The 26,942-nt window shown below is 38.1% G+C and overlaps 5 protein-coding genes, 1 long non-coding RNA gene and 1 pseudogene across 6 annotated transcripts; 6 read left to right on the forward strand and 1 right to left on the reverse strand.

Moving 5' to 3' along the window:
• Nucleotides 1-2,030: 2,030 nt before the first annotated feature.
• Nucleotides 2,031-2,810, forward strand: LOC132315254 (putative germin-like protein 2-1). The gene is made up of 2 exons (XM_059813886.1): nt 2,031-2,142; nt 2,275-2,810. The coding sequence occupies exons 1-2, from the start codon at nt 2,031-2,033 to the stop codon at nt 2,808-2,810; spliced, it is 648 nt and encodes a 215-aa protein (XP_059669869.1).
• Nucleotides 2,811-4,967: 2,157 nt separating this feature from the next.
• On the forward strand, nt 4,968-5,728 carry LOC132315413 (putative germin-like protein 2-1). Its single transcript, XM_059813899.1, has 2 exons — nt 4,968-5,079; nt 5,193-5,728. Exons 1-2 carry the CDS (start codon nt 4,968-4,970, stop codon nt 5,726-5,728), a joined length of 648 nt encoding a protein of 215 aa, XP_059669882.1.
• Nucleotides 5,729-7,905: 2,177 nt separating this feature from the next.
• On the forward strand, nt 7,906-8,704 carry LOC132315567 (putative germin-like protein 2-1). The gene is made up of 2 exons (XM_059813932.1): nt 7,906-8,017; nt 8,169-8,704. Exons 1-2 carry the CDS (start codon nt 7,906-7,908, stop codon nt 8,702-8,704), a joined length of 648 nt encoding a protein of 215 aa, XP_059669915.1.
• Nucleotides 8,705-10,622: 1,918 nt separating this feature from the next.
• On the reverse strand, nt 10,623-12,076 carry LOC132315660 (uncharacterized). The gene is made up of 3 exons (XR_009483764.1): nt 11,903-12,076; nt 11,700-11,827; nt 10,623-10,858 (listed from the first exon to the last, which is right to left on the reverse strand). It is a non-coding gene; the product is annotated as an uncharacterized LOC132315660 (long non-coding RNA).
• Nucleotides 12,077-19,244: 7,168 nt separating this feature from the next.
• LOC132315713 (putative germin-like protein 2-1) lies at nt 19,245-20,023 on the forward strand (annotated as a pseudogene).
• A 2,019-nt stretch (nt 20,024-22,042) lies between these two features.
• LOC132315761 (putative germin-like protein 2-1) lies at nt 22,043-23,189 on the forward strand. The gene is made up of 2 exons (XM_059814196.1): nt 22,043-22,154; nt 22,410-23,189. Exons 1-2 carry the CDS (start codon nt 22,043-22,045, stop codon nt 22,943-22,945), a joined length of 648 nt encoding a protein of 215 aa, XP_059670179.1. The 3' UTR covers nt 22,946-23,189.
• A 2,355-nt stretch (nt 23,190-25,544) lies between these two features.
• LOC132315853 (putative germin-like protein 2-1) lies at nt 25,545-26,306 on the forward strand. The gene is made up of 2 exons (XM_059814302.1): nt 25,545-25,656; nt 25,771-26,306. Exons 1-2 carry the CDS (start codon nt 25,545-25,547, stop codon nt 26,304-26,306), a joined length of 648 nt encoding a protein of 215 aa, XP_059670285.1.
• Nucleotides 26,307-26,942: the final 636 nt, after the last annotated feature.

Here is a 26,942-nt window from a genome sequence, read left to right on the forward strand (position 1 = left end):
TTTTCAGTATAGGGTTCTCTATACCTTGAATGGCATGGGGAGGTTTTGATTAAATGTTTTATGAAATGTTTTGATTAAATGCATATTTATTTTGTTTATACTCACCTGTATATGTTTATTTTGTGAAACTGTTTTATTAAACCTCCATGAGATTCTTGTTATGGTTTTTCCTACTGAGACTTTTTGTCTCACCACCCTCCAGTTTCAGATACCGAGGATGGACGGGGATTGTAGATACAAGCTTAGGATGAAGAGTTGGCGTTGCAGGATTTTATATATTTTATTAGAGATTTTTTGTATATTTGAGAAAATTGATTTTTGTATAAAAGAGAGGACAATTTTTATGATTCTGGGTGTATTTTGATGTCTTTGAAACTGTATAAATTGAGGATTTTATTGAAATTGTCGGGTCGTAACAAAATCCTTCTCAATCTCTAATTCAAATGTCTCAAATCTAACAGGATTCCAATATCAAGTTAGGCTATAAGCGAGAATCCTTTGGGCTTATTATTTTATTGGCTACAATGAATTAATAATTGGTCCGGTCTATGGACCCAATTCAATTAATTCATAAATTAATTTCTACTCCACTAAAAGAAATTAATTGAACTCCAATTAAATAATAAATAACCTCTAAGTCAATATTGCACTTTGACACCTCTATGCAAAATTAGTTATTGGATAAATAAAGCCATCAATCCGACTACTTAATTAATATATTTATTTTGGTACCATTAATTATTTCTGGCTCGATCACAATAAAACATTTATTTGACAAAAATAATAATTTAAATAAATAAATATATAATAAATCATTTGTCTAAAAACACACGAAGGCCTTCGAATTTACTTTGTGATCAACCATAATTAATACAAAATAAATACAAGTAGCAATGATGCAAATATTGAAAATATAACCCTCTGACTATTAATTACATAACTACCCAAAGTGTCGATCTAAGGATCCCGAAGAATCCGTCTAACAAATCAAAGTAATTATTAATTAATAAAAGAGTCTATAATTTTCTCATGCTTAAGAGTCAAATGCCATGACAGTGATAGGGAGCAATTGCATACGACGGCTCTCGCAATATATCTCAACCTAACGCAGATCCAATTCAAATCTTAATTAATTATGAGTCCATCCATAATTATCGACTAAGAACCATTTATGATTACTATTTATATATCATGCATTGATTGCCATCACATACGTATATATAAATATCTCTTGTAATCAAATGGACACTATCGAAATATAATACATTGAATTCACCAATTGTATAAAATATAAATATTTTAGAAATATCAGGAATTTGCTATGCCAGGGCATATAAATCCCAACAGTTAGAGGTGTATTCTTCTCCCACATGACTCAGTCCTTGAACTTCTACCACGTCGAGCGCCCGCCGGCGCCCAACTGTGCCCCACTTGAGAGGTGCCCCGGTAGACAGAGTGGTATGATTATTACGAGTTTGGGTGGATGGAAAGTACTACGAAATCTCTTTTGTCATCGTGGTTTAAAATTAAATCCATATCTCGAGATGGAAAATAGTTAATTTGTGCCAAATGCCAACATATAATTGTGTGGAAGTTGCAGAAATTATATATCTTATTGCTCCATGATGTTGATGCAATATGTTAATGATATTTTCACCAAGTATTTATCTCTCTTTTTTTTTTTTTTTTTAAGGAGTATTTTTCTTGGATAGCGCTAGAAGCAATGTATTTTAATACAAATTTGGATTCGTATGTTTAGTGTATCAGAATTAGCTAACTGTTTTTACGCAGGCTGCTCGGCTAGGATGAACTCGTCGGATCTTTTGATTTATGTGTGTGTCAGTGTGTGTGGTTTCAGCCGGCACTTTATTCTGTTACAGACTTTCTTCATTATTAAATTTGAATACCATCCACTTCACTTTAGTTCTATATATAGAGAGCCTATAGAGCTTTTATAGCACATCCACAAGTCCTCTGAGCAATTTGATTTCATATATCAACTTCTTTGCTATAATTATTTGCAGTGTAAAATGGCAAGCAACATTCTTCTACTAACTTTGCTGGTTGTTACTTGCACTACCTTATATGCCTTTGAGCCTAGCCCTTTGCAGGATTTCTGTGTTGCTGATCCTTCTAGTTCAGGTTGTCACATTGTTACAACTTACTAACATGTTCGACCTTGTTGTCAGCTATATATTGCATTATATGTCATTCAGTTTCATATTTGGCTTATATTTGACATTTGTTTCTCATTTGTTTTGTGCAACTTCACAGCAAGAGTTAATGGCCTTGCCTGCATGGACTCTAAGCTTGTTCAAGCTAATCATTTCTCCTTCAGTGGCCTCCATCTTGTTGGCAACACCTCGAACCCCCTCGGCTCTAAGGTGACACCCGTTACAGTGGCACAATTACCTGGCCTCAACACCCTTGGCATCGCTTTGGCACGCTTAGACTATGCACCATGGGGTCTTATTCCTCCTCACATGCACCCTCGTGCCACCGAGGTGCTGACAGTATTGGAAGGCAGCCTTGAGGTTGGTTTTGTGGCCTCCAATCCAGAAAACCGGTTCATCTCAAAAGTCCTTCAAAAGGGTGATGTGTTTGTCTTCCCAGTAGGACTTCCTCACTTCCAAAGAAATGTGGGATACGGAAATGCTGTTTCACTCTCTGCTTTGAGCAGCCAGAACCCCGGTATCATCACTGTCGCCAATTCTGTGTTTGGATCAAATCCATCCATCTCTGGTGATGTTCTTGCAAAGGCTTTCCAGGTGGACAAGACAGTCATTGATCAACTTCAATCAAAATTCTAAAGAAGCTCAAGTTCATGATGAAGAATTCAATTTGATTGTGTGGTGATTGCATTTGCTTTTGTCCAAAATCAAACTTTTGTATTTTTACTATATATGTGCAAGTCAATATTGAAGTCTTCTTTAACTTTCTTGGAATGTTACTAAGCTCACTCTAAAGCTTCTCATATTTTTGTGTTACTTTAAATTGTTATTTTAATCTATATTATAATACTTCACAATCTCACATACTAAGACCTAAAATCAACAACATTTTTTTCCGGGTAAGTTAAAATCAACAACATTGATAATAAGAAATTTCAATTATGCATAAAATTTCTTTCTACATATGCCTACACAACCATTTACATGCTTTCAGTAGTTCAATACACATTCTCAACAATAGTACCAAAAAATTGATAAACCCTAGTAATAAATTTAACTCGCTCGCTGCTGATGACTGGTGTTTTGTTTTTACTTTCTGGTAACTAGGGTATAAAGCATGTGCCAAGTTAGCCTCAATGAAGCTGGGATTCCCCATTGGAATAAATTTGTTATTGGCAAGTTCTATGAAAAACTCCTCTGGAGTGAATCTGTAAAGATCTATATATTGAAGAGAAACTAGACTACAAAATAAAATATTTTTTTTGGCTCTTTATTATCAATTGTAATTAGCTTATTGAAATTATATATCATTCTTGACTTGTTATATTGAAAGGTATCCCAATACACGAAATTGCTGAACAGTCTAACTGAAATTGAATTGACTAGGCATGTAGAAAACACACAAACACACATATGGTGCACCTCACCTTATGTGGCAAGACTAAATATTTGGAAGACATGGTTTAGGATAATTTTAATAGGTTATACTGGTTTGATGTACATTCTATAAAGGCTTAAAACAGAATGTTGTAGCAACAATGTACATTTTCTTTATTGTTCACAAAATGAATTAGGCATACACCTTACTTTTTCCTAGCTGAGCTTTGAACTTGCTTGCAGCCATTATCACTTTTGATCCTCAAAATAATTGTGACACTTTCTTCTCTGAGGTGGCCTTGGCTTTATTCACAGAAGCTTTAGTTGCTAGCAATTGGTTAAATGGGCTATCAAATGGACTCTTCAAGATGTTGTCATTGGAGGGGATTGTCATCTTGTTACTGAATCTTCAATGCAGCCCGCCTCTATTGCAGTAGTGAAGGACTGAAATTATTACGAGCAGAAAGGAATGGCTGACTTGAGATTGTGATTTTCCGACTAGTCTTCAGGAGGTTGTTGTTCAAGATTGTACTGCTGCGTGACTCTTAGAACAAAATATACGGTCAGAATAATGTGTTAATAATGTTATTGTCCAAATGCAATAAAGCATGAAGGATTGAGCAGTAACTATAAAGCATGAAGGATTGAGCCATGACGAAATTCATTGTGTTTGTGTGGCAATTTGGCAATGAATGTGCTGTTATGTGGCCTTTTTTGTGTAGTTTTAAATTTTTAATTAATTGTGCGCAGTCAATATCAAAACTTGGGACACATTTAAGTTCCTAAAAAGGTTGTCATATCTATTAAAAGATGTGCTTCTTGTACTAAGGTGTCAATTACTAATTTGAAGCACTATACCTGTTAACCCCAAAAAAAGTGATTCGGATGAGTGCAGGACAGACCATGGGGTTGCCAAGCAGTAGTTGTACCAGTGGAAAGTACCACGAAATTACAAATCAATTTAGTGGTTTTCGTTTTTCTGTCGTAGTTAAATCCATATCTGGAGGCGGAAAATAGTTAAGTTTGTGCCAAGCGTCAACATATAATTGTGTGGATGTTGCAGAAAATATATTATATCTTATTGCTCCATGATGTTGATGCAATATGTCGACATAATGATATTCTGACCAATTCACAAAAAAATTTATTTGTTTGTTTAGCATGTCAGAATTAGTGAATGTTTTTATGCCGGCTAGTTTTTGAACTTGCTGGAACTTTTGATATATATGTGTGTCAGTGTGTGCTTTTAGCCGGCAGTTTATCCTGTTATGGACTTTTTCTTCATTTTAAAATTTGAATACCATCCACTTCCCTTATATATATAGAAAGCCTGCAGAGCTTTTGTAGCACATCTACAAGTCCTCCGAGCAATTTGATTTCATATATCAATTTCTTTGCTATAATTATTTGCAGTGTAAAATGGAAAGCCACATTCTGCTGCTAACTTTGCTGCTTGTCACTTGCACTCTGGCATTTGCCTTTGAGCCTAGCCCTTTGCAAGATTTCTGTGTTGCAGATACTACTAGCTCAGGTTTGTGACATTGTTATTGCTTTACATTCTATATAATTCAGTTTCATTTTTGCCTTATAATTGAAGTCTTGGATTTGAAATTTGTTTCTCATTTGTTTTGTTCAATTTTACAGTAAGAGTTAACGGCCTTGCCTGTTTGGACTCTAAGCTGGTTCAAGCTAGTCATTTCTCCTTCAGTGGCCTCCATCTTGTTGGCAACACCTCGAACCCCCTTGGTTCTAAGGTGACACCCGTTACAGTGGCACAATTACCTGGCTTGAACACCCTTGGCATCGCTTTGGCACGCTTAGACTATGCGCCATGGGGTCTTATTCCTCCTCACATGCACCCTCGTGCCACCGAGGTACTGACAGTGTTAGAAGGCAGCCTTGAGGTTGGTTTTGTGGCCTCCAACCCAGAAAACCGGTTCATCTCAAAAGTCCTTCAAAAGGGTGATGTGTTTGTCTTCCCAGTAGGACTTCCTCACTTCCAAAGAAATGTGGGATATGGAAATGCTGTTTCGCTCTCTGCTTTGAGCAGCCAGAATCCCGGTATCATCACTGTCGCCAATTCTGTGTTTGGATCAAATCCATCCATCTCTGGTGATGTTCTTGCAAAGGCTTTCCAGGTGGACAAGAAAATCATTGATCAACTTCAATCAACATTCTAAAGAAGCTCAAGTTCATGATGAAGAATTCAATTTGATTGTGTGGTGATTGCATTTGCTTTTGTAATTCATTTTTGTATTGTTACTATGTGCAAGTCAGTGTTGAAGCTCCCTTTAAATTTCTTGGAACTAAAGATTCTCATATTTTTGTAGGACTATAACATTAATACTGATTTCCCCTTGCTTTTAAATTTCTTAAGATCAATGTTGTTGATTTCAGGTCTTAATGTACGATATTTTGAAGAATTATAATACAAATTAAAATAACAATTTACATGATTCAATAATGCATAAAATTTCTTCATTTTCCTACACAACCATTTACATGCTTTCAGTAGTTCAAAACACATTCTCAACAATAGTACCAAATGATAAATCCTAGTAATAAATTAAACTCGCTCGCTTGCTAGTGACTTGTGTTTTCTTTTACTTTCTGGTAATTAGGGTATAAAGCATGTGTACCAAGTTAGCCTCAATGCCTTTAGTGAATCTGCATAGATCTATACATTGAAGACAAACTAGACTAAAAAACAAATATTTCATGTCACTCTTTAGTCTCAGTTGTAATTAACTAAATGACATTATATATAATTCTTGACTTGTTATATTGAAACGGATCCCAACACGCCAAATTTCTGAATGATCTTACTGAAATTGAATTGATTAGGCATGCAGAACACACACACATATGGTGCACCTTAATGGGTTTGTGATGCTTTTGTGGCAAGACTAAAATATTAGGAAGATATTATTTAGGATGAAATCAATATGTTATACTGGTTTGATGTACATTATTCTATAAAGGCTTGGAAAAGAAGGTTATAGCAACAATATACATTTCCTTTAATGTTCACAAAATGAATTAGGCATACAACTTACTTTTTCATGACTGAGATTTGAACTAGCTTGCAGCCGTTATCGCATTTAATCCTCTAAAACCAGAATTTGATTCTGGAATTCCATGTTGCTGTCAACCTTAGCTGCCTAAACCAGCTGTGTGTTTCTTCTCTGAGGTGGCCTAGGCTTTATTTGCAGAAGCCTTAGTTGCTAGCAATCAATTAAATGGGCTATCAAATGGAATCCTCAAGATGTTGTCATTGGAAGGGATTGTCTTCTTGTTACTGAATCTTCAATGCAGCCTACCTCTATTATAATAGTGAAGGCCTGAAGGGGGATATTCGATTTCTTTCGAATCAGCATCCCCAATTTTATTTGAGTTGGGTGGGAAGAGAGGCTAATAAACTTGCTCACATGGAATCAAATTATTATGAGAAGAACGGAATGGATGACTTGAGATTGTGATTTTCCTACTAGTCTTTGGGAGTTAGCTGTTCATGATTGTACTGCTGTTTAACTCTTAGATAAATAAATAATAATAAAAAAAATGGTAGTTAATAATGTTATTCTCCAAGTGCAATTAAGCAAGAAGGATTGAGCCATGAATAGTTTCATTTTGTTTGTGGGGCAAATTGGCAATGAATGTGCTGTTATCTGCCCTTTTTATGAAGTTTTAATTAATTGTGTGCAAGTCAATATCAAAGCTTGGGATGCATAATCCTTTTAATCTTTCTAAAAAGCTTGTAATATCTATTAAAAAATGTGGTTGTTATACTGAGGTATCACTTACTAATTCAAAGCACTATACCTGTTAACCCCAAAAATGTGAATTGGATGAGATCAGGACAGACCATATGGGGGGCTGCCAAGCAGTTGCAGCCGAACGATACCACAAGCCACTGGTTGTTTCAATGGAAAGTACCAAGATATTCCAAAACAATATAGTGGTGTGTGACTTCGTAACTTAGTTAAATCCGAAACTGGTGGTGGAAAATAGTTAAGTTTGTGCCAAATGGCAACATATAATTGTGTGGAAGTTGCAGAAACTATATGATGCAATATTTTGCAATATTTTGGATTCGTATGTTTACCATATTAGAATTAGTGAATGTTTTTATGCCGCCTAGGATTTGAACTTGCCGGATCTTTTGATATGTGTGTGTGTGGTTTCAGCAGGCAGTTTATCCTGTTAAAGACTTTTTCTTCATTTTTAAATTTGAATGCCATCCACTTCCCTTCTATATATAGAGATCATATAGAGCTTTGGTAACACATCCACAAGTCCTCTCAGAAATCTGATTTCTAGTATTAACTTATTTGCTATAATTACTTGCAGTGTAAAAATGGCAAGTCACATTCTGCTATTAACTTTGCTAGCTATCACTTACACTCTGTCAGTTGCCTTTGAGCCTAGCCCTTTGCAGGATTTCTGTGTTGCAGATACTACAAGTTCAGGTTGTGACATAATTATTTCTTATTAACATGTTTTAACTTTCTGTCAGCTGTATCTTGCATTATGTAGTATTCATTTTCATATTTGCCTTATATCCAATTGAAGTCTATTTGGTATTTGTTTCTCAAATTTTTTTTTGGTGCAACTTTACAGCAAGAGTTAATGGCCTTGCCTGCATGGACTCTAAGCTTGTTCAAGCTAGTCATTTCTCCTTCAGTGGCCTCCATCTTGTTGGCAACACCTCGAACCCCCTTGGTTCTAGGGTGACACCCGTTACAGTGGCACAATTACCTGGCCTCAACACCCTTGGCATCGCTTTGGCACGCTTAGACTATGCGCCATGGGGTCTTATTCCTCCTCACATGCACCCTCGCGCCACGGAGGTACTGACAGTATTGGAAGGCAGCCTTGACGTTGGTTTTGTGGCCTCCAATCCAGAAAACCGGTTCATCTCAAAAGTCCTTCAAAAGGGTGATGTGTTTGTCTTCCCAGTAGGACTTCCTCACTTCCAAAGAAATGTGGGATATGAAAATGCTGTTTCACTCTCTGCTTTGAGCAGCCAGAATCCCGGTATTATCACTGTTGCCAATTCTGTGTTTGGATCAAATCCATCCATCTCTGGTGATGTTCTTGCAAAGGCTTTCCAGGTGGACAAGAAAGTCATTGATCAACTTCAATCAACATTCTAAAGAAGCTCAAGTTCATGATGAAGAATTCATTTTGAATGTGTGGTGATTGCATTTGCTTTTGTAATGCATTTTTGTATTTTTACTATGTGCAAGTTAAAAATGAAGATCCCTTTAAATCTCTTGGAATTATACTAAGCTTCTTCTAAAGATTTTCATATTTTTGTATTATTTTTCAAAATAGGTGCTCTATTAGGCTATATATTTAATATTGATTTCTCCATGCTTTGAAATTTCTTTAGATCAATGTTTTTGATTTTAGGTCTTTATATATGAGATTTTGAAGAATTATAATACAGATTAACATAACAATTCACATGATTCAAGTGGATAAGTGCCAGAACCCTGGTGCCATCACCATCTCAGAAGCTGCTTTTGGATCAAACCCATCAATTGCTGACAATGTTCTTGCAAAGGCATTCCAAGTGGATAAGAGTATAATGATTGTCTTCAATCAGAAATTTAGTACGTAAGCTTGCCACGAAGAAATTATGTGGTTTTGGATAAAGTTTGAAGAGTACTTAATAATGCGAACAATGATAATATAAATATCAAAGCAATTCATATAATTCAATAATGTGACTGCAGTACATCACTGAAGAGCTACCTGTGCTGTCAAAGAGTATTTCTTCTCTTGAATTCTATACACAACAGCTCAAGTTTCTCTCCTTTCCAAAAACATATAAGGAACCTCTCTTGGCTCTTTGGAAGAGATTAATATTCAAATAACTCGAGGCATCCTAAAGTTGTAAACAATACAGTACTCGACTTAATTGGCAACCCTTTACCTGTCTAAACCTCAGTCTCTTGAAGCTTCTTAAATCATTGAGAAGCATGTCAAGAAAATAGCACTTATCAGACAATCCTTAAGACATGTACTTGTGAACCAAGCACTCCAATCTCTCTGCAAGAAAATATTTGTAGCCTTATGGTAGTCATTTCTGCAGTGAACCATTCCTAAGATCTCGTGTCAGACCTCTCACAAGAACAGCCGAGAAATGGACAAAATTCAAAGCTTTTTGACATGCAGTCAGAAACAGATACAATTACATGATTTTTTTAATGCTTCAAAATCGTTTTGAAGTTTCAGTGGAAGAGGTTTTTCCATTTTGTGTATGTCATTGTAACAAGTTCTATCTATTAAGCTACTTTTTAAGTGCTAAAGTGGACTGGTTGTTTTATTTTGAAGATTCAATGGCATCGTATGTTAAGAATAGAGATACAAAAGCATATGTTTGGGCAAGTTTGTATTATCTAAAGCCTACAGGTTCCACAAATCAGTGAATTCATTAAGTATGATCAAACAGACAATCAGAAAAGCCTGATTTGAGATCTAATATAAACAATAAATTATCTGTCATGATGGGGAAGATTAGTTGTTATCGCACTTGTGATCTGTGTAGAAAAAGATTTTTTTTTTTAATTTTTATAATTTTTTTTTTTTTTTTTTTTTATCTTTTTCATTGACATAACATGATAGTTTTTCACTGCTTTAGAAGTAAAATATTTTCGAAGCAAGATAGAACGGTGCTATCATTGGTCAGACAACAACATTCTTATTCTTTGGCATGTTCTATTAAGACCTAATCCATGCGTAGAGGCAGAAAATAGTATGCCAACCTATGAGAAGACCTTTGTGGCAATAGTTCCACAAATATATATATATATATATATATATATATATATATATATCCAAGTTATTTGTGATCCTGGACCAATAATGTAACGATCCCAAAACTAATGCCAAGAATTTTTTTAAAAAAAAAATTCGGCATAACCTCCCTTAAAAATGGACCTACCGCAACCTGTTTAAATGCATATTTAACCTGTCATGCAACTAATTTCCGATCGAATTCACGGCAACAAAAGATAATGATACAACCTACTAATCTAGACAATGCTTCAAGTTAGGATTATCCTTCCATTCATCAACAAGTTACATATCATCAAGTTCGTATCCCATATGTCATCAAGTATCATAAGTGTATTACATGATCATGGTTCTTCAAAAGAATTTTACATCATTACACCTTTGGAATTTTACAAAAAATGAGGGATGAACAAAGGAGTAGTCTATTACAAAATAACAAGGAAAATGCTCCTCTAGCAACTTTCAAAGTTAGGGTGGATTGTCGTCCACCGGTTCTTTTCCAAGACCTGAAAAAAAATATAGAGATATAGGGGTGAGCATATAGCTCAGCAGAGACACTTAAGACACAAATCTTGTGTCCTTGTGAATTCAAGCAAAGCATAGGCCAATGGGAGATAGGGATCATACAACATAGGGGATCAAATATAACATACAATTCAATTCCAATTATAAACAATGCAATGCAATGCAATGAAATGCAATGCATGTCAATGACACTCCCCATTTTCATTCTCAAAACCATCACTTTCAAACGTTAATACAGCCCGCCCTTTGGTAACCCCGCCGCAACACGAGAGGAGGATTGGCTAGTGTCCCTGACCCTTGGTAACCCCGCGGCGTCATTATGGGGCCCAGCTAGCTCAACCACATTAGGGCGACTCCCTAGTCCCCTCTAGGCTATATTAACCTCCGGCCCGTTGGTAACCCCGCAGTGACCGGGTTTCGCATAAAATCATTTCATAAAAAACACTTTCCCGAAATTTCCCCTTTTTGAAGTAAATCAATTCTTTCCCTTTTCCTGCCCAATGTTAATGCATGAATACCTCAATGACATACACAAGTTCATCATTCCATACTTTATCTAATTTAAGCAACATGGCATAATTCGCAAGAATAATCAAGAAAGTCATAACATGCTTATACATAACAAGTTCTAGCACAATGAACATATATAATCAAGTCCTAAACATGCTTCACATAGAACAATCAACAAATATAGTCACACAACTAACATATATGCATACATATCAACAATTCTCTAGATTTTAAACAATTAATCAAATTAAACAACAATTAGAGGCAATTAACTCACTAAGGTACAAGATTTCATGAATTAAGGGCCCCTACCTCAAGATTGCACCAAAACCCTAGAAAATTGGTCCTCAAATTCGAGCTCCAAGGAAGACTCAAAACTGGAAATTGATGGTATGGATGTATAGAGCTTGACACGAGCTTCGTTTTGCCTCAAACGGAACCTAATTCCAACAAGAAATGAGTGAGAAATCTAACCTCAAAGTTGAAACCAAAAAATAAGAGAAAAATGAGCTTACGGGTTGAGAGAGAGATGCACGAAGAGAGAGAAAGGGAATCAGGAAAATGAGACCAACTTTATGGTCTTGACCCTTTTCTAAAGTGCCTTGTGGGCCCCACCATTAAATTATTTTTCTTTTACTTTTATATTACACTACACACACACAATAAATACACAGACATCACATTCTCCCCAACTTATAAGGATTTCGTCCCCGAAATCAAGACATACCTGAAGAAGAAAACAACGCTGGGTACTTGGACCGAACCTTCTGTTCGAGCTCCCAAGTAGCTTCCTCGACTCCGTGGTGTCTCCAAAGGACTTTCACCATTGGTATCGTCTTGTTCCTCAACACCTTCTGTTGTGTGTCAAGAATCTAAACTAATCCTTCCTCGTAGGAAACATCCTCATCAATGTCCACATCTACCCAACTCAAAATGTGAGATGGATCCGGTTCGTACTTCCGTAACATCGATACATGGAAAACATTGTGGACCCTATCCAACTGTGGTGGCAAAGCAAGCCTGTAGGCAACCTCTCCTACTCGGTCCAAAATCTCAAACGGTCCAATAAATCGTGGCGACAACTTGCCACTTTTTCCGAATCTCATCAATCCCTTCCGTGGAGAAACCCGTAGAAAAACGTGGTCTCCCACCTCAAAGGATAACGGTCGTCTCCGCTTATCCGCATAGCTCTTCTGTCGGCTCTGAGCTGTAAGTAACCTCTGTCTTATCAACTTAATCTTCTCAGTAGTCTCGAGTACAATGTCGGGTCCTAAGGCGGCTGTCTCACCTACCTCAGTCCAACAAACAGGAGACCTACAAGGTCTACCATACAACGCCTCAAATGGAGCCATCTGGATACTCGCTTGATAACTGTTGTTGTAGGCAAACTCAATAAGTGGAAGGTGATCCTCCCAACTACCACCCAAGTCAAGCACACATACCCGAAGTATATCCTCCAAAATCTGGATAGTACGCTCCGACTGACCGTCCGTCTGTGGATGGAATGCCGTACTAAGATGCAACGCTAAACCAAACGCTACTTAAAGTCCTTCCCAGAACTTCGAAGTGAACTTAGCATCCCTATCTGACACAATGGTTACAGGAACTCCATGCAACCTTACAATCTCCTTCACATAAAGAACACCAAGCTTTTCTGCATCATCTGTTGCCTTAATAAGCAAAAAGTGAGCCGTCTTGGTCAATCTGTCAATGATGACCCATACGGCCTCATTGCCCCTTCTTGACCTTGGAAAACCTGTCACAAAATCCATAGCAATATGCTCCCATTTCCATTGCGCTACAGGTAATGGTTGCAACAAACCTGCTGGCCTCTGATGCTCGGCCTTCACCTGCTGACAGGTAAGGCATCTAGCCACAAACTGTGCAACATCATTCTTCATCCCGCTCCACCAATACTGACGTCTCAAATTGTGATACATTTTAGTACCACCTGGATGAACTGCAAAGCGGGAAGTGTGAAACTCCCGTAGGACGTCCTCACGACAACATGTGGGAACCACCAACAAACCCCTGAACCGTAGACCCCCATCTACATGCAAGACCCAATCTTTCACTGTCTCACCACTAGAGATCAAAGCGTGGATGGCATCTAAGTCCGGGTCCTGTCTCTGTGACTCAATCACTCGTACAACAAGAGTAGGCTGAGCCACAAGACTAAATAAGAATGCCGACTCACTGCAAGCATCATCATCACAACACTGTAATCCTATCTCTGCCAGATCTTCAAGCATCTTCCACTTCCGAATAGCTAAACTGGCCAAAGTTCCACGAGATTTCCGGATTAAAGCATCCGCTACCATATTCACCTTGCCCGGATGATACTGCAAGTCAAAATTGTAGTCCTCCAAGAATTCGACCCATCACCTCTGTCTGTTGTTCAAGTCCTTTTGGGAGAAAAGGTACTTGAGACTTTTGTGATCTGAAAATACCTCGAATCTCTCACCATACAAGTAATGTCTCCAACACTTCAAGGCAAATACAACTGCCGCTAACTCCAGGTCATGAGTAGGGTAGTTGTACTCGTGAGTCTTCAACTGTCGAGACCCATAAGCCACTACTTTACCATCCTGCATCAACACATATCCCAACCCGTCACGTGAAGCATCACAATAGATTACATAACCCAAGCCACGCTCAGGTATCACCAACACTGGAGCTGTAGTCAATCTCGTCTTCAACTCCTGAAAAGATGAATCACAGGCCTCATTCCAGACAAACTTGACCCCTTTCCGGGTCAAACGGGTCATAGGAGCTGCCAAACGGGAGAAATCCTTCACAAATCTCCGATAGTAACCCGCTAAACCAAGGAAACTGCGGATCTCAAACACATTCTTGGGTCGCTCCCAAGTCAAAACTGCTTCAACCTTTGATGGATCAACTGATACTCCACCTTCTGAAACAACATGCCCCAAAAACTTCACCTCCTGTAGCCAAAACTCACATTTCTCGTATTTGGCATACAATCGGTGCTCCCGCAAAATCTGTAAAACAATACTCAAATGGACCTCGTGATCTTCCCGAGTCCGTGAGTACACAAGAATGTCATCCACGAAAACTACCACAAACTGGTCCAAGTAATCGTGAAAGACGCGGTTCATCAAGTCCATGAATGCCGCTGGCGCATTAGTCGAGCCAAAAGGCATAACAAGGAACTCATAGTGTCCATACCGTGTACGGAATGCTGTCTTCGGGATATCCTCATCCCTAACCCGCAACTGATAATAGCCAGACCTCAAGTCAATCTTCGAGAAACAACTGGCTCCCCTCAACTGATCAAATAAATCATCTATCCTTGGCAAAGGATACTTGTTCTTGATGGTGGCATGATTCAACTTCCGATAATCAATGCACAACCTCAACGAACCATCTTTCTTCTTAGCAAACAAGACCGGTGCACCCTACGGTGACGCACTCGGTCGGATGAAACCTTTCATCCTCAAATCATCAAGCTGCCTCTTCAATTCTTCCAATTCAACTGGTGCCATAGAAATCGGCGCAATACCATGCATCAAATCAATAGTGAACTCCACTTCTCGGTGTGGAGGCAACTCTGTCAAATCTTCTGGAAAAACATCCAAGAAGTCACAAACAATCGCCGGATAAACTTCTTCCACGACATCATCTTCTTCGGCTAGAAGACTAGCTAAGAAATAATCACCATGACTTCGTCTACGAACTCCATAAAACGATGAAATGTGGGAATCACTCCGATCTCCCACGAAAAAGAAACAGTTTCCCTCGGGAGTGCAAACTGTAACCCTTCATCTGTAACAGTCGATCGTGGCATGAAATGAAGCCAACCAATCCATCCCGAGAATGACATCAAAGCTAGTCATCTCCAGGAGGATAAGGTCAAACACAAAGGTCCGCCCGGCTATCACAATGGAGCAATCCCGCACAACTCGGCTCAATAACACTGAAACCCCAACTGGCGTATCAACACATAACGCCCGATCCATGAAACTAACCTCTAACCCCGATGCAAGTGCAAATGATGATGAAATGAAAGAATGAGATGCACCAGAGTCAAACAAAACACGGGCCCAACAACCAAACATTGGAAATATACCTCGAAGAACTGACGGTCCAGAAGATGCATCGGTCTGTGCCAGTGCAAAAACACGTCCCTGTGGTACCTGTGCCTGAGGACTGCCAACCTGAACACCTGACTGCTGCACTGACATAGTAGGAGTATCACTCCTAACTGATCGTGAACCCTGTGAAGACATAGTAGGCTGTGGTGGTGGTGGTCTGAAACCTGACTGAACTGTAGCCGATTGTGACGGCCTCTGCTGTGACCCTCTGCCACTAATGGTGCCTGCTCTCTGACCCGGACAATCACGAATCAAGTGACCATGCTGGCCACACCCATAACAAGCCTTCGGAGCTGACGAAACTGAAGACGATCTCATCGGACAACTGGACTTGTAATGTCCGGGCTGCTGACACTGATAACAAACAACTGCACTCCTGTCAGGTCCAGCTGGCATAGGAGTGGTAGGAGCAGATCTTGTAGACTGTTGCCCCTGAAACTGAGATGGACTGCCCTTATTCCTTTTCCAAGAAGATCCCTCTGAGGATGGCCCTGCACCCCTCTTTTGCTTCAATTGCTCTCTTCTTGCATCCTTCTCTCTATTGTCAGCCTCCAGCATCAAAGCCCTTTCCACTACTTCAGAGTAAACCTTAATAAACTGTGCCGTGAACAACGGCCTCATTCGATCATTAAGACCCGAGACAAACTTCCGAGTCTTGTTAGCTTCATCTCTCACCACTTCTGGAGCAAAACGGGAGAGTGAGGTGAACTTGTTCTCATACTCCGCCACTGACATGTTCCCTTGAATAAGATTATGAAACTGGTCTTGTAACTCCCATCTTTTGGAAAACGGAAAGTACTTCTCATAAAACAGTTCCTTGAACCTGTCCCAACTCATCTCTTCAATCTTATACTGGTTAGTGATCGACTTCCACCAAACCTTGGCATCCATAGCAAACTTGTAAGTTGCTAGGATGATCTTCAAGTGATCCTTTGTCACATCCATTGAGGTCAACTGAGTTTCGACTTGATCCATGTAGTTGTCGGCTACCATTGGGTCCGCACTGCCCTCAAACATAACCGGCATCAGCTGAGAAAACCCCTTAATGATCTTGAGACGCTTATGAGCTGGAGTCTCCTCAACTCGAACCGTAGGTTGTGGTACCAACTGCGGCTGAGCAACAATAGTTGCTCTCACGGCATTTTGCAACAATCGATTCAACTCTAGTGCCACAGAACCTTCACCCACTTCTACGGGTACAGGTGTTTCAACATTCTCTCTTCTTGGGGGAACAGCTCTTGGGGGAATCAAGTCCCTAAGAAGCATGTTCTCATCAACTGGCTCCACCGGATTGGAGCTAGAGCTCTCACCAACATCGCCCCTTGTTGGCCTAGGGCCAACTTCTCTAGGTTCCTCACGCCGTGACATCGTGCTATAAAACGAGAAAACGATTCAGAAACATGACACTAAGGTCCACTGTGGATGACTCAACAAGAATTAATACCGTACAACACTTAGCATGTAGGACTATGCAAAAAACATTTTAACATAAACAAGTAAGCACATAGGCAGTTAAGCATGCTCATTTAAATAAGATACCACGTAGCAAGTAGTCAAGTAAACAATACAAACAACATCCCATGCGACTCTATGTAGGCCTCTACCCGTCGTCCTAAAGGTTTTCGAACCTTTGCTCTGATACCAAATTTGTAAAGATCCCAAAACTAATGCCAAGAATTTTTTTTTTAAAAAAATTCGGCATAACCTCCCCTAAAAATGAACCTACCGCAACCTGTTTAAATGCATATTTAACCTGTCATGCAACTAATTTCCGAATTCACGGCAACAAAAGATAATGATACAACCTACTAATCTAGACAATGCTTCAAGTTAGGATTATCCTTCCATTCATCAACAAGTTACATATCATCAAGTTCGTATCCCATATGTCATCAAGTATCATAAGTGTATTACATGATCATGGTTCTTCAAAAGAAATTTACATCATTACACCTTTGAAATTTTACAAAAAATGAGGGATGAACAAATGAGTAGTCTATTACAAAATAACAAGGAAAATGCTCCTCTAGCAACTTTCAAAGTTGGGGTGGATTGTCGTCCACCGGTTCTTTTCCAAGACCTGAAAAAAAAAATATAGATATAGGGGTGAGCATATAGCTCAGCAGAGACACTTAAGACACAAATCTTGTGTCCTTGTGAATTCAAGCAAAGCATAGGCCAATGGGAGATAGGGATCATACAACATAGGGGATCAAATATAACATACAATTCAATTCCAATTATAAATAATGCAATGCAATGCAATGAAATGCAATGCATGTCAATGACACTCCCTATTTTCATTCTCAAAACCATCACTTTCAAACGTTAATACAGCCCGCCCTTTGGTAACCCCGCCGCGACACGAGAGGAGGATTGGCTAGTGTCCCTGACCCTTGATAACCCCGTGGCATCATTATGGGGCCCAGCTAGCTCAACCACACTAGGGCGACTCCCTAGTCCCCTCTAGGCTATATTAACCTCCGGCCCATTGGTAACCCCGCAGCGACCGGATTTCGCATAAAATCATTTCATCAAAAACACTTTCCCGAAATTTCCCCTTTTTGAAGTAAATCAATTCTTTCCCTTTTCCTGCCCAATGTTAATGCATGAATACCTCAATGACATACACAAGTTCATCATTCCATACTTTATCCAATTTAAGCAACATGGCATAATTCGCAAGAATAATCAAGAAAGTCATAACATGCTTATACATAACAAGTTCTAGCACAATGAACATATATAATCAAGTACTAAACATGCTTCACATAGAACAATCAACAAATATAGTCACACAACTAACATATATGCATACATATCAACAATTCTCTAGATTTTAAACAACTAATCAAATTAAACAACAATTAGAGACAATTAACTCACTAAGGTACAAGATTTCATGAATTAAGGGCCCCTACCTCAAGATTGCACCAAAACCTTAGAAAATTGGTCCTCAAATTCGAGCTCCAAGTAAGACTCAAAACTGGAAATTGATGGTATGGATGTATAGAGCTTGACACGAGCTTCGTTTTGCCTCAAACGGAACCTAATTCCAACAAGAAATGAGTGAGAAATCTAACCTCAAAGTTGAAACCAAAAAATAAGAGAAAAATGAGCTTACGGGTTGAGAGAGAGATGCACGAAGAGAGAGAAAGGGAATCAGGAAAATGAGACCAACTTTATGGTCTTGACCCTTTTCTAAAGTGCCTTGTGGGCCCCACCATTAAATTATTTTTCTTTTACTTTTATATTACACTACACACACACACAATAAATACACAGACATCACAAATAAGGTCAGGATAATTTCCCTCTTAATGAGATGCTCCTAGTAACTATACAATGGTGTTAAGCCTGCAGAAATTATATATTGCATTCTTCCAATATGTTGGTCCAAGATGTTGATATTCTGACCAAGTTTCTTGGACTGCAGCATCATATTTTAAAACACTGAACTGAATTGATAGGTTTAAAAAATCAGCGTTGGAGTATTTTATGTAGGCCAGCTAGGCTTAAAGGTGCCAAACCTTCTGATATAAGTCTGGATTTCAGTTGGCAGATTATCTGGTTATAGACTTCTTCTTCATATAATCCAAAAACACCAACCACTTCAATCTTCTATATATAGCGAGGGCACATATAGTTTTTTTGCACATCCCCGGTCCTCTTAGCAATTTTCTTTGCAGCTTCCTCTTCTTTACTACAAGTATATTAGTACAGAAGAATCAGGCAGAGTAAAATGGCAAATAACAATCTGCTATTAACTTTGCTGGCTATCACTTGCACTCTGTCATTTGCCTTTGAGCCTAGCCCTTTGTAGGATTTCTGTGTTGCTGATCCTTCTAGTTCAGGTTGTCACATCTTTATAACTTACTAAAATGTTCGACCTTTTTGTCAGCTATATATTGCATTATATGTCATTCATTTTCATATTTGCCTTATATTTGACATTTGTTTCTCATTTGTTTTGTGCAACTTTACAGTAAGAGTTAATGGCCTTGCCTGCATGGACTCTAAGCTTGTTCAAGCTAATCATTTCTCCTTCAGTGGCCTCCATCTTGTTGGCAACACCTCGAACCCCCTTGGCTCTAAGGTGACACCCGTTACAGTGGCACAATTACCTGGCCTGAACACCCTTGGCATCGCTTTGGCACACTTAGACTATGCACCATGGGGTCTTATTCCTCCTCACATGCATCCTCGTGCCAACGGGTACTGACAGTATTAGAAGGCAGCCTTGAGGTTGGTTTTGTGGCCTCCAATCCAGAAAACCGGTTCGTCTCAAAAGTCCTTCAAAAGGGTGATGTGTTTGTCTTCCCAGTAGGACTTCCTCACTTCCAAAGAAATGTGGGAAACGGAAATGCTGTTTCGCTCTCTGCTTTGAGCAGCCAGAATCCTGGTATTATCACTGTCGCCAATTCTGTGTTTGGATCAAATCCATCTATCTCTGGTGATGTTCTTGCAAAGGCTTTCCAGGTGGACAAGACAGTCATTGATCAACTTCAATCAACATTCTAAAGAAGCTCAAGTTCGTGATGAAGTATTCATTTTGATTGTGTGGTGATTGCATTTGCTTTTGTGTGGCTAGTTTTTGTAATCCATTTGTATTGTTACTATGTGTAAGTCAATATTGATTCAACTTTTTTTTGGACTTCTTGGAGATCCATTCTGCTGATTTTTGGTTTCAATTTTTGAAAATTGACAAGCAAATTGTCTGCGTAAAACAGAGTGATTAATAATTAAAGTGAACAATTATAACATAAATCAACATTAACATTAATTCATCTACACATTCCATTAAACATAATGTGACTAAAATTTCTTCATTTGCCAACTCAACCATGAAACTCCTATTTTGTGCACCTCAACCCCATGTATAACTTTAGATGACTAGAATTAGAATTTTCAATTATGACAATTAAGGATGGTTTTAAATGGCATAAGGTATGGAACCTGCAGTACCTATCATTTATATGCAATTCTATCCACCCTTTCTTCCTTCTCCATTTACTTAAATGTAAAGCAAAATGGAAGAAATGGTCGCGTCTTATGCATGCATAATTACCACGCATCCATAAACAATTCTACTAATATATCCAAGAAGCTAAATGTTTGAATCAGTGAAATGCTATGCAGCATAGATCTAGGGTTGGAACAACACGTGGTGGACTCAGCTTTTTGATATCTAATGTTTAAGTTCATGTTCAAAGGTGAGCCAGTTCACCACCTATTGCTGTTCTTTTAAAGAATGGCTTTCAGTTTCTGCTAATCTAAATGCCTAGTCCAGCAAATGCAGTTCAGTTCCAAATTTGAATTGCATAGAAAGAAAGTGTGATATTGCAGACACTGAAATGGACCAATCTCAAACCTTCTATATGATGGGTTGATGGTGCATGTAAACATGCTGTGGGACTCATACATTCAAAAGATATTCACTTACCAAAGACGCATTTCAATTCTTTGGTAGCTTTTAAGTAGAAGTCTATGTTCTTGGCAAGATTTTTTTAAATGAAACACAGATTGGAACTCCTTTGTAATTAAAAAAAAAAAAAAAAAACCTTGGATTCTATGACATCCAAGGTTATAACTATATGAAACTACCATTTTTGTGTTCAAAAAGTTTGGGAAACATAATGAACTTATTCAGTTAACATACAGAGTTGAAACTTCTCCTCATTTAAGATCAACATATCTTTTAATTGCATTCTTCTCTATCATATTCATATTGTAGGGATGGTAGAGTACCCAATAGGAACCCAACAAAGAAACGAATCATCTTCATACATGTAAATATTTAGTTAGAATTTACTTACCCAAAAAAAAAAAAAAAAAAAATCAACAAAGAAATGAACATTACTATGAGATTGCATGAGATCAAAAGAATAGTCCTGATGCTTTGTGTTTGGGGTTGTTTTGTTTTCATCATGTTCTGTATGTAACTTCTTGCAATGAATCTTGCATAGATATAATGAAGGTAAACTAGGCTAAAAAAGTAATTATTTGATTAACAGTCAGTATCGGTGGAGGTGTGAATTAGTATGCCAACCTATAGTTCCAAAGAAAAGTCGAGCCCCAATTTCAGGGCAGTGCAATCATCCCTCCTAATGAGATGTTGCAATGGTGTTAAGCTTAACCTGTTTTAAGAATAAGAGTTATAAGGGTAGGAAGTAGCAGAAATTATATATTGCATTCTTCCAATATGTTGGTCCAAGATGTTGATACTTTGACCAAGTAAGCTTCTTGGACTGCAGCATTATATTTTAACACACTGATTTGGATTCATATGTTTAAATGCTGAGTATTTCATGCCAGATGCCAGACCTTCCAATATAAGTATGGATTTCAATCGGCAGATTATCCCGTTATAGACTTCTTCTTCATATAATCCAAAAACACCAACCACTTGCATCTTTCTACATATAGAGAGAGCCTATACAGTTGTTTTTCACATCCCTAAGTCCTCTTAGCAATTTGCTTCCCAGCATATTCTTCTTTACTATACATATTTTAGTATACAGGAGAATCAGACAGAGTAAAATGGCAAGCCACGTTCTTCTACTAACTTTGCTGATTGCCACTTGCACTCTCTCATTTGCCTTTGAGCCTAGCCCTTTGCAGGATTTCTGTGTTGCAGATACTACTAGCTCAGGTTTGTGACATTGTTATTACTTTACATTCTATATAATTCAGTTTCATATTTGCCTTACAATTGAAGTCTTAGATTTGAAATTTGTTTCTCATTTGTTTTGTTCAATTTTACAGCAAGAGTTAACGGCCTTGCCTGTTTGGACTCTAAGATGGTTGAAGCTAGTCATTTCTCCTTCAGTGGCCTCCATCTTGTTGGCAACACCTCGAACCCCCTTAGTATTTGTTTCTCAAATTTTTTTTTGGTGCAACTTTACAGCAAGAGTTAATGGCCTTGCCTGCATGGACTCTAAGCTTGTTCAAGCTAGTCATTTCTCCTTCAGTGGCCTCCATCTTGTTGGCAACACCTCGAACCCCCTTGGTTCTAGGGTGACACCCGTTACAGTGGCACAATTACCTGGCCTCAACACCCTTGGCATCGCTTTGGCACGCTTAGACTATGCGCCATGGGGTCTTATTCCTCCTCACATGCACCCTCGCGCCACGGAGGTACTGACAGTATTGGAAGGCAGCCTTGAGGTTGGTTTTGTGGCCTCCAATCCAGAAAACCGGTTCATCTCAAAAGTCCTTCAAAAGGGTGATGTGTTTGTCTTCCCAGTAGGACTTCCTCACTTCCAAAGAAATGTGGGATACGGAAATGCTGTTTCGCTCTCTGCTTTGAGCAGCCAGAATCCTGGTATCATCACTGTCGCCAATTCCGTGTTTGGATCAAATCCATCCATCTCTGGTGATGTTCTTGCAAAGGCTTTCCAGGTGGATAAGAACGTCATTGATCACCTTCAATCACAATTCTAGATGATCAGCTACAAGTTCATGTAGAATTATTTTGATTGTCTGGTAATTGCATTTGTTTTTGTGAGACCTTTGTAATTCATTTTGTTTTCTTACTTTAAAAAATATATATATTCAAAGGTGTTCTATTGGACTACAAAATTAATATTGGTTCAACCTTCTTTTTTTTTTTTTGGGGGGGGGGGGGTATTGTTTTTGGATATCCTGGACATTCATTCTGTTGATTTTTGGTCCTGATATATCACAATTTACAAGTAGTCAATCCATGAACAGCAGAGTGATTAATAAGTTGAGGAAACAACTGAAATGTTAAGCAAGTTGGATGAAATGGTTGCATCTTATGTATATATAACTACCGCGCAACTATATATCAATTCTAACAGTGAAATACAATGCAGCGTAGACCTCATGTAAGAAAAACACTTGGTGAAGTCAGCTTCAAGATAAAGAACTTCTAATGTTTAATTGCATGTTCAAAGGCTAGCCAGTTCACTGCCTGTTGCTGTTCTTTAGACAATAGCTTTCAGTTTCCTCTAATTCTGGAGTTCATAACTACTCTATATTCTAGCTATATGCCTAGTCCAGAAAATGCACTTCACTTTCGAATTTTAGTTTCATATAAAGAAAGTCTGAAATATTGCAGACACTGAAATGGACAGATCTCAAATTTATGGAGCGTTTGGAAATGCTGTGGAGTATCATTCAAAAGATGTTCCACTTACCAATGACACATTTCAGTTCTTCAGTAGATTTTAAGTAGAAGTGTATGTCCTTGACTAGAATTTTTCAAGTTAAGCACAAAGGGAACTCCTTTGTAACTAAAACAACTTGGCTTCTATGCCATCCATAATTTTTATGGTTATAACTAAATGAAACTACAATTTTAATTTGTGTTCAAAAAAATAGGGGAACATAACATAATGGACTTATTCGATTGACATAGAGACTTGAAATTACCTCCTTATTTAAGATCAATATATCATATCATTGCATTGCATTATTCTCTATCATGCTGCTGGAATGATAGACTATATATATCACTACGAGATTACAAGAAATTACAAGAATAGTCCTTATTTTATGTTTGGGGCTGTTTTATTTTCAACAAGTTCTGTATATAACTTCTTGTAATGAGCCTAGCATCAAAAAATCTAACACAGGTCTCTCTTCATGAAAAATATTTTTATCCTTAAGCAAATCAATGCAATTCCAAAGTTCTGCTGCTGTTTAATCACCAACCATTTATGTTGATCCAAAACCACCGCGATACATAAAGTAGTTATATAATCACCGCAGATACATACTCTTCAGAGCTTAATAGGTGCACATGAAAGAAAATTTTGTTTATATAAAGTAAAGATTATTGAATACCTTGATGACATGATCTCAAGGCCAGACTGGAAATGGAAAATTGTCAGGTTTATTTCTGGATTATTTTAATTCAATTGCAATTTTTCACTGCTTTAGAATTGTTTCGAAGTTGCAGTGGAAGATCCTTCTCCATTTTATCAGTGACAAACTAGGGCAATAACTGGGAAATTTTAAAAGCTCGTCGATTTTAAGGGCCATCAAAACACTAAATTCTTCAATTATTCAAGGCATATAAGGTATACTAATATGTACTGGTTGTATTATATATTGGAAGTTACCCTGGTATTCCATGTCCAGAGTAGGGGTGCTGAGGCATGTCTTTGGGATTTTTTGTATTCTCTACGGACTATAGGTTCTAGAAATCAGTGAAACCAACAAGTATATATAATCAGACAGAACCAGAACAAACCTAATTTGAGGTGTAAAATAAATAGTAATATTATCTGTCATCATGGGGAAGATTAGTTGTTATCGTACTTGTGATCACTAGTGCAGAAAAGGACTTCATTGACATAAAAATTCAGTTTTTGGTGCTTCAACAGTTAGATATTTCCAAACACCATTTAGAATAGTGCTATCATTCTTCTGACATAATATTTTCTTGGAATGCAGAGGCGGGAAATAGTATGCCAACCTATTAGAAGACATTTCTAGCAATATTTCCAAAGACAAACTCAAACCCCATTTTCAGCCAACTGCAATCATAAAAAGATAATAATAATAATTTTTTTTTATTTAAAAAAAAGGGTCTCCTGCACTCTAAGGTGAGGATAATTTCCCTCTTAATGAGATATGTCTAATAACTGTAGAAGGGTGTAAGACTAGCCTAGCTTAAGAACTAGAGTTTATAATGGTGGGAAGTTGCATAAATCATATATTGCATTCTTCCAATATGTTGGTACATGATGTTGATATTTTGACCAAGTAAGTTTCTTGGACTGCAGCATTATATTTTATCACACTGATTTGGATTCATATGTTTAAATTGCTGAGTATTTAGTGCCAGATGCCAGACCTTCTGATATAAGTATGGATTTCAATCGGCAGATTATCCCGTTATAGACTTCTTCTTCATATAATCCAAAAACACTAACCACTTCCATCTTTCTATATATAGAGACAGCCTATACAGTTGTTTTTCACATCCCTAAGTCCTCTTAGCAATTTGCTTCCCAGCATCTTCTTCTTTACTATAAGTATATTAGTATACAGGAGAATCAGACAGAGTAAAATGGCAAACCGCGTTCTGCTATTAACTTTGCTTGCCATCACTTGCACCATGTCATTTGCCTTTGAGCCAAGTCCTTTGCAGGATTTCTGTGTTGCAGATGCTACTAGTTCAGGTTGTGACATTTGTTATAACTTATTAACATGTTCAAACTTTTTGTCAGCTATATGTCATTCAGTTTCATATTTGTCTTATATATATTTGACATTTGTTTTGTGCAACTTTACAGTAAGAGTTAATGGCCTTGCCTGCATGGACTCTAAGCTTGTTCAAGCTGGTCATTTCTCCTTCAGTGGCCTCCATTTGGTTGGCAACACCTCGAACCCCCTTGGCTCTAGGGTGACACCGGTTACAGTGGCTCAATTGCCCGGCCTGAACACCCTAGGCATCGCTTTGGCACGCTTAGACTATGCACCATGGGGTCTTATTCCTCCTCACATGCACCCTCGTGCCACCGAGGTACTGACAGTATTGGAAGGCAGCCTTGAGGTTGGTTTTGTGGCCTCCAATCCAGAAAACCGGTTCATCTCAAAAGTCCTTCAAAAGGGTGATGTGTTTGTCTTCCCAGTAGGACTTCCTCACTTCCAAAGAAATGTGGGATATGGAAATGCTGTTTCGCTCTCTGCTTTGAGCAGCCAGAATCCTGGTGTCATCACTATCGCCAATGCCGTGTTTGGATCAAATCCATCTGTATCTGGTGATGTTCTTGCAAAGGCTTTCCAGGTGGACAAGACAGTCATTGATCAACTTCAATCAACATTCTAAAGAAGCTCAAGTTCATGACGAAGAATTCATTTTGATTGTGTGGTGATTGCATTTGCTTTTGTGATGTATTTTTTTCATTTTTACTATGTGCAAGTTAAAATTGAAGATCCCTTTAAATCTTTTGGAATGTTAATAAGCTTCTTCTAAATACTTGCTTTATATTTTTGTATTATTTGTCAAAATAGTTGCTTTATTTTGGTTTTATTATATGAAAATTTACAAGCAAATTGTCCCGTAAAACACAGTGATTAACGAATTAAAGTGACGAATTACAACATTTATCCACATAACTAAATCGATTTATAAAAGAAGGGAATAAGGAGAAAGAAGAAAACACAACCAAGTGGACTGTGGAGTTATGCTCTAGGGCAGGCCCTGGCCCAAGGTGACCAAGGGCCTCCAAAATTAGAAGGCCTCAATTTTTGGCCCACCTTACATTACAAGTCTACAACAAAATGTCGATATGGGCCTCAAATTTAAAACATACAAACTTAAAGAAGCCCAAAATAATGGGACAACTACAAGCCTAATTAAGGCCTACACAAAGCAAGTACAACGAATATAGCCCAACCCCAAACAAATCAAGAATTGTCAGATTCGCAACTGATAGCTAAGGCAAATCAAGACTCTCCGAGA

This window comes from Cornus florida, unplaced genomic scaffold (genome assembly GCF_030987335.1).
Source record: "Cornus florida cultivar Cherokee Brave unplaced genomic scaffold, ASM3098733v1 CherokeeBrave_3.0.0_Hap2_Chr01, whole genome shotgun sequence".
In the NCBI taxonomy this organism is placed as follows: Eukaryota; Viridiplantae; Streptophyta; class Magnoliopsida; order Cornales; family Cornaceae; genus Cornus; species Cornus florida.

Excerpts from the sequence above, each read along its gene's own strand:
- LOC132315254 (XM_059813886.1), top strand. The coding sequence starts at position 2,031 with ATGGCAAGCAACATTCTTCTACTAACTTTGCTGGTTGTTACTTGCACT. Across the intron at positions 2,143-2,274 it reads TGCTGATCCTTCTAGTTCAG|CAAGAGTTAATGGCCTTGCC; the intron begins GTTGTCACATTG and ends GCAACTTCACAG.
- LOC132315413 (XM_059813899.1), top strand. The coding sequence starts at position 4,968 with ATGGAAAGCCACATTCTGCTGCTAACTTTGCTGCTTGTCACTTGCACT. Across the intron at positions 5,080-5,192 it reads TGCAGATACTACTAGCTCAG|TAAGAGTTAACGGCCTTGCC; the intron begins GTTTGTGACATT and ends TCAATTTTACAG.
- LOC132315567 (XM_059813932.1), top strand. The coding sequence starts at position 7,906 with ATGGCAAGTCACATTCTGCTATTAACTTTGCTAGCTATCACTTACACT. Across the intron at positions 8,018-8,168 it reads TGCAGATACTACAAGTTCAG|CAAGAGTTAATGGCCTTGCC; the intron begins GTTGTGACATAA and ends GCAACTTTACAG.
- LOC132315761 (XM_059814196.1), top strand. The coding sequence starts at position 22,043 with ATGGCAAGCCACGTTCTTCTACTAACTTTGCTGATTGCCACTTGCACT. Across the intron at positions 22,155-22,409 it reads TGCAGATACTACTAGCTCAG|CAAGAGTTAATGGCCTTGCC; the intron begins GTTTGTGACATT and ends GCAACTTTACAG.
- LOC132315853 (XM_059814302.1), top strand. The coding sequence starts at position 25,545 with ATGGCAAACCGCGTTCTGCTATTAACTTTGCTTGCCATCACTTGCACC. Across the intron at positions 25,657-25,770 it reads TGCAGATGCTACTAGTTCAG|TAAGAGTTAATGGCCTTGCC; the intron begins GTTGTGACATTT and ends GCAACTTTACAG.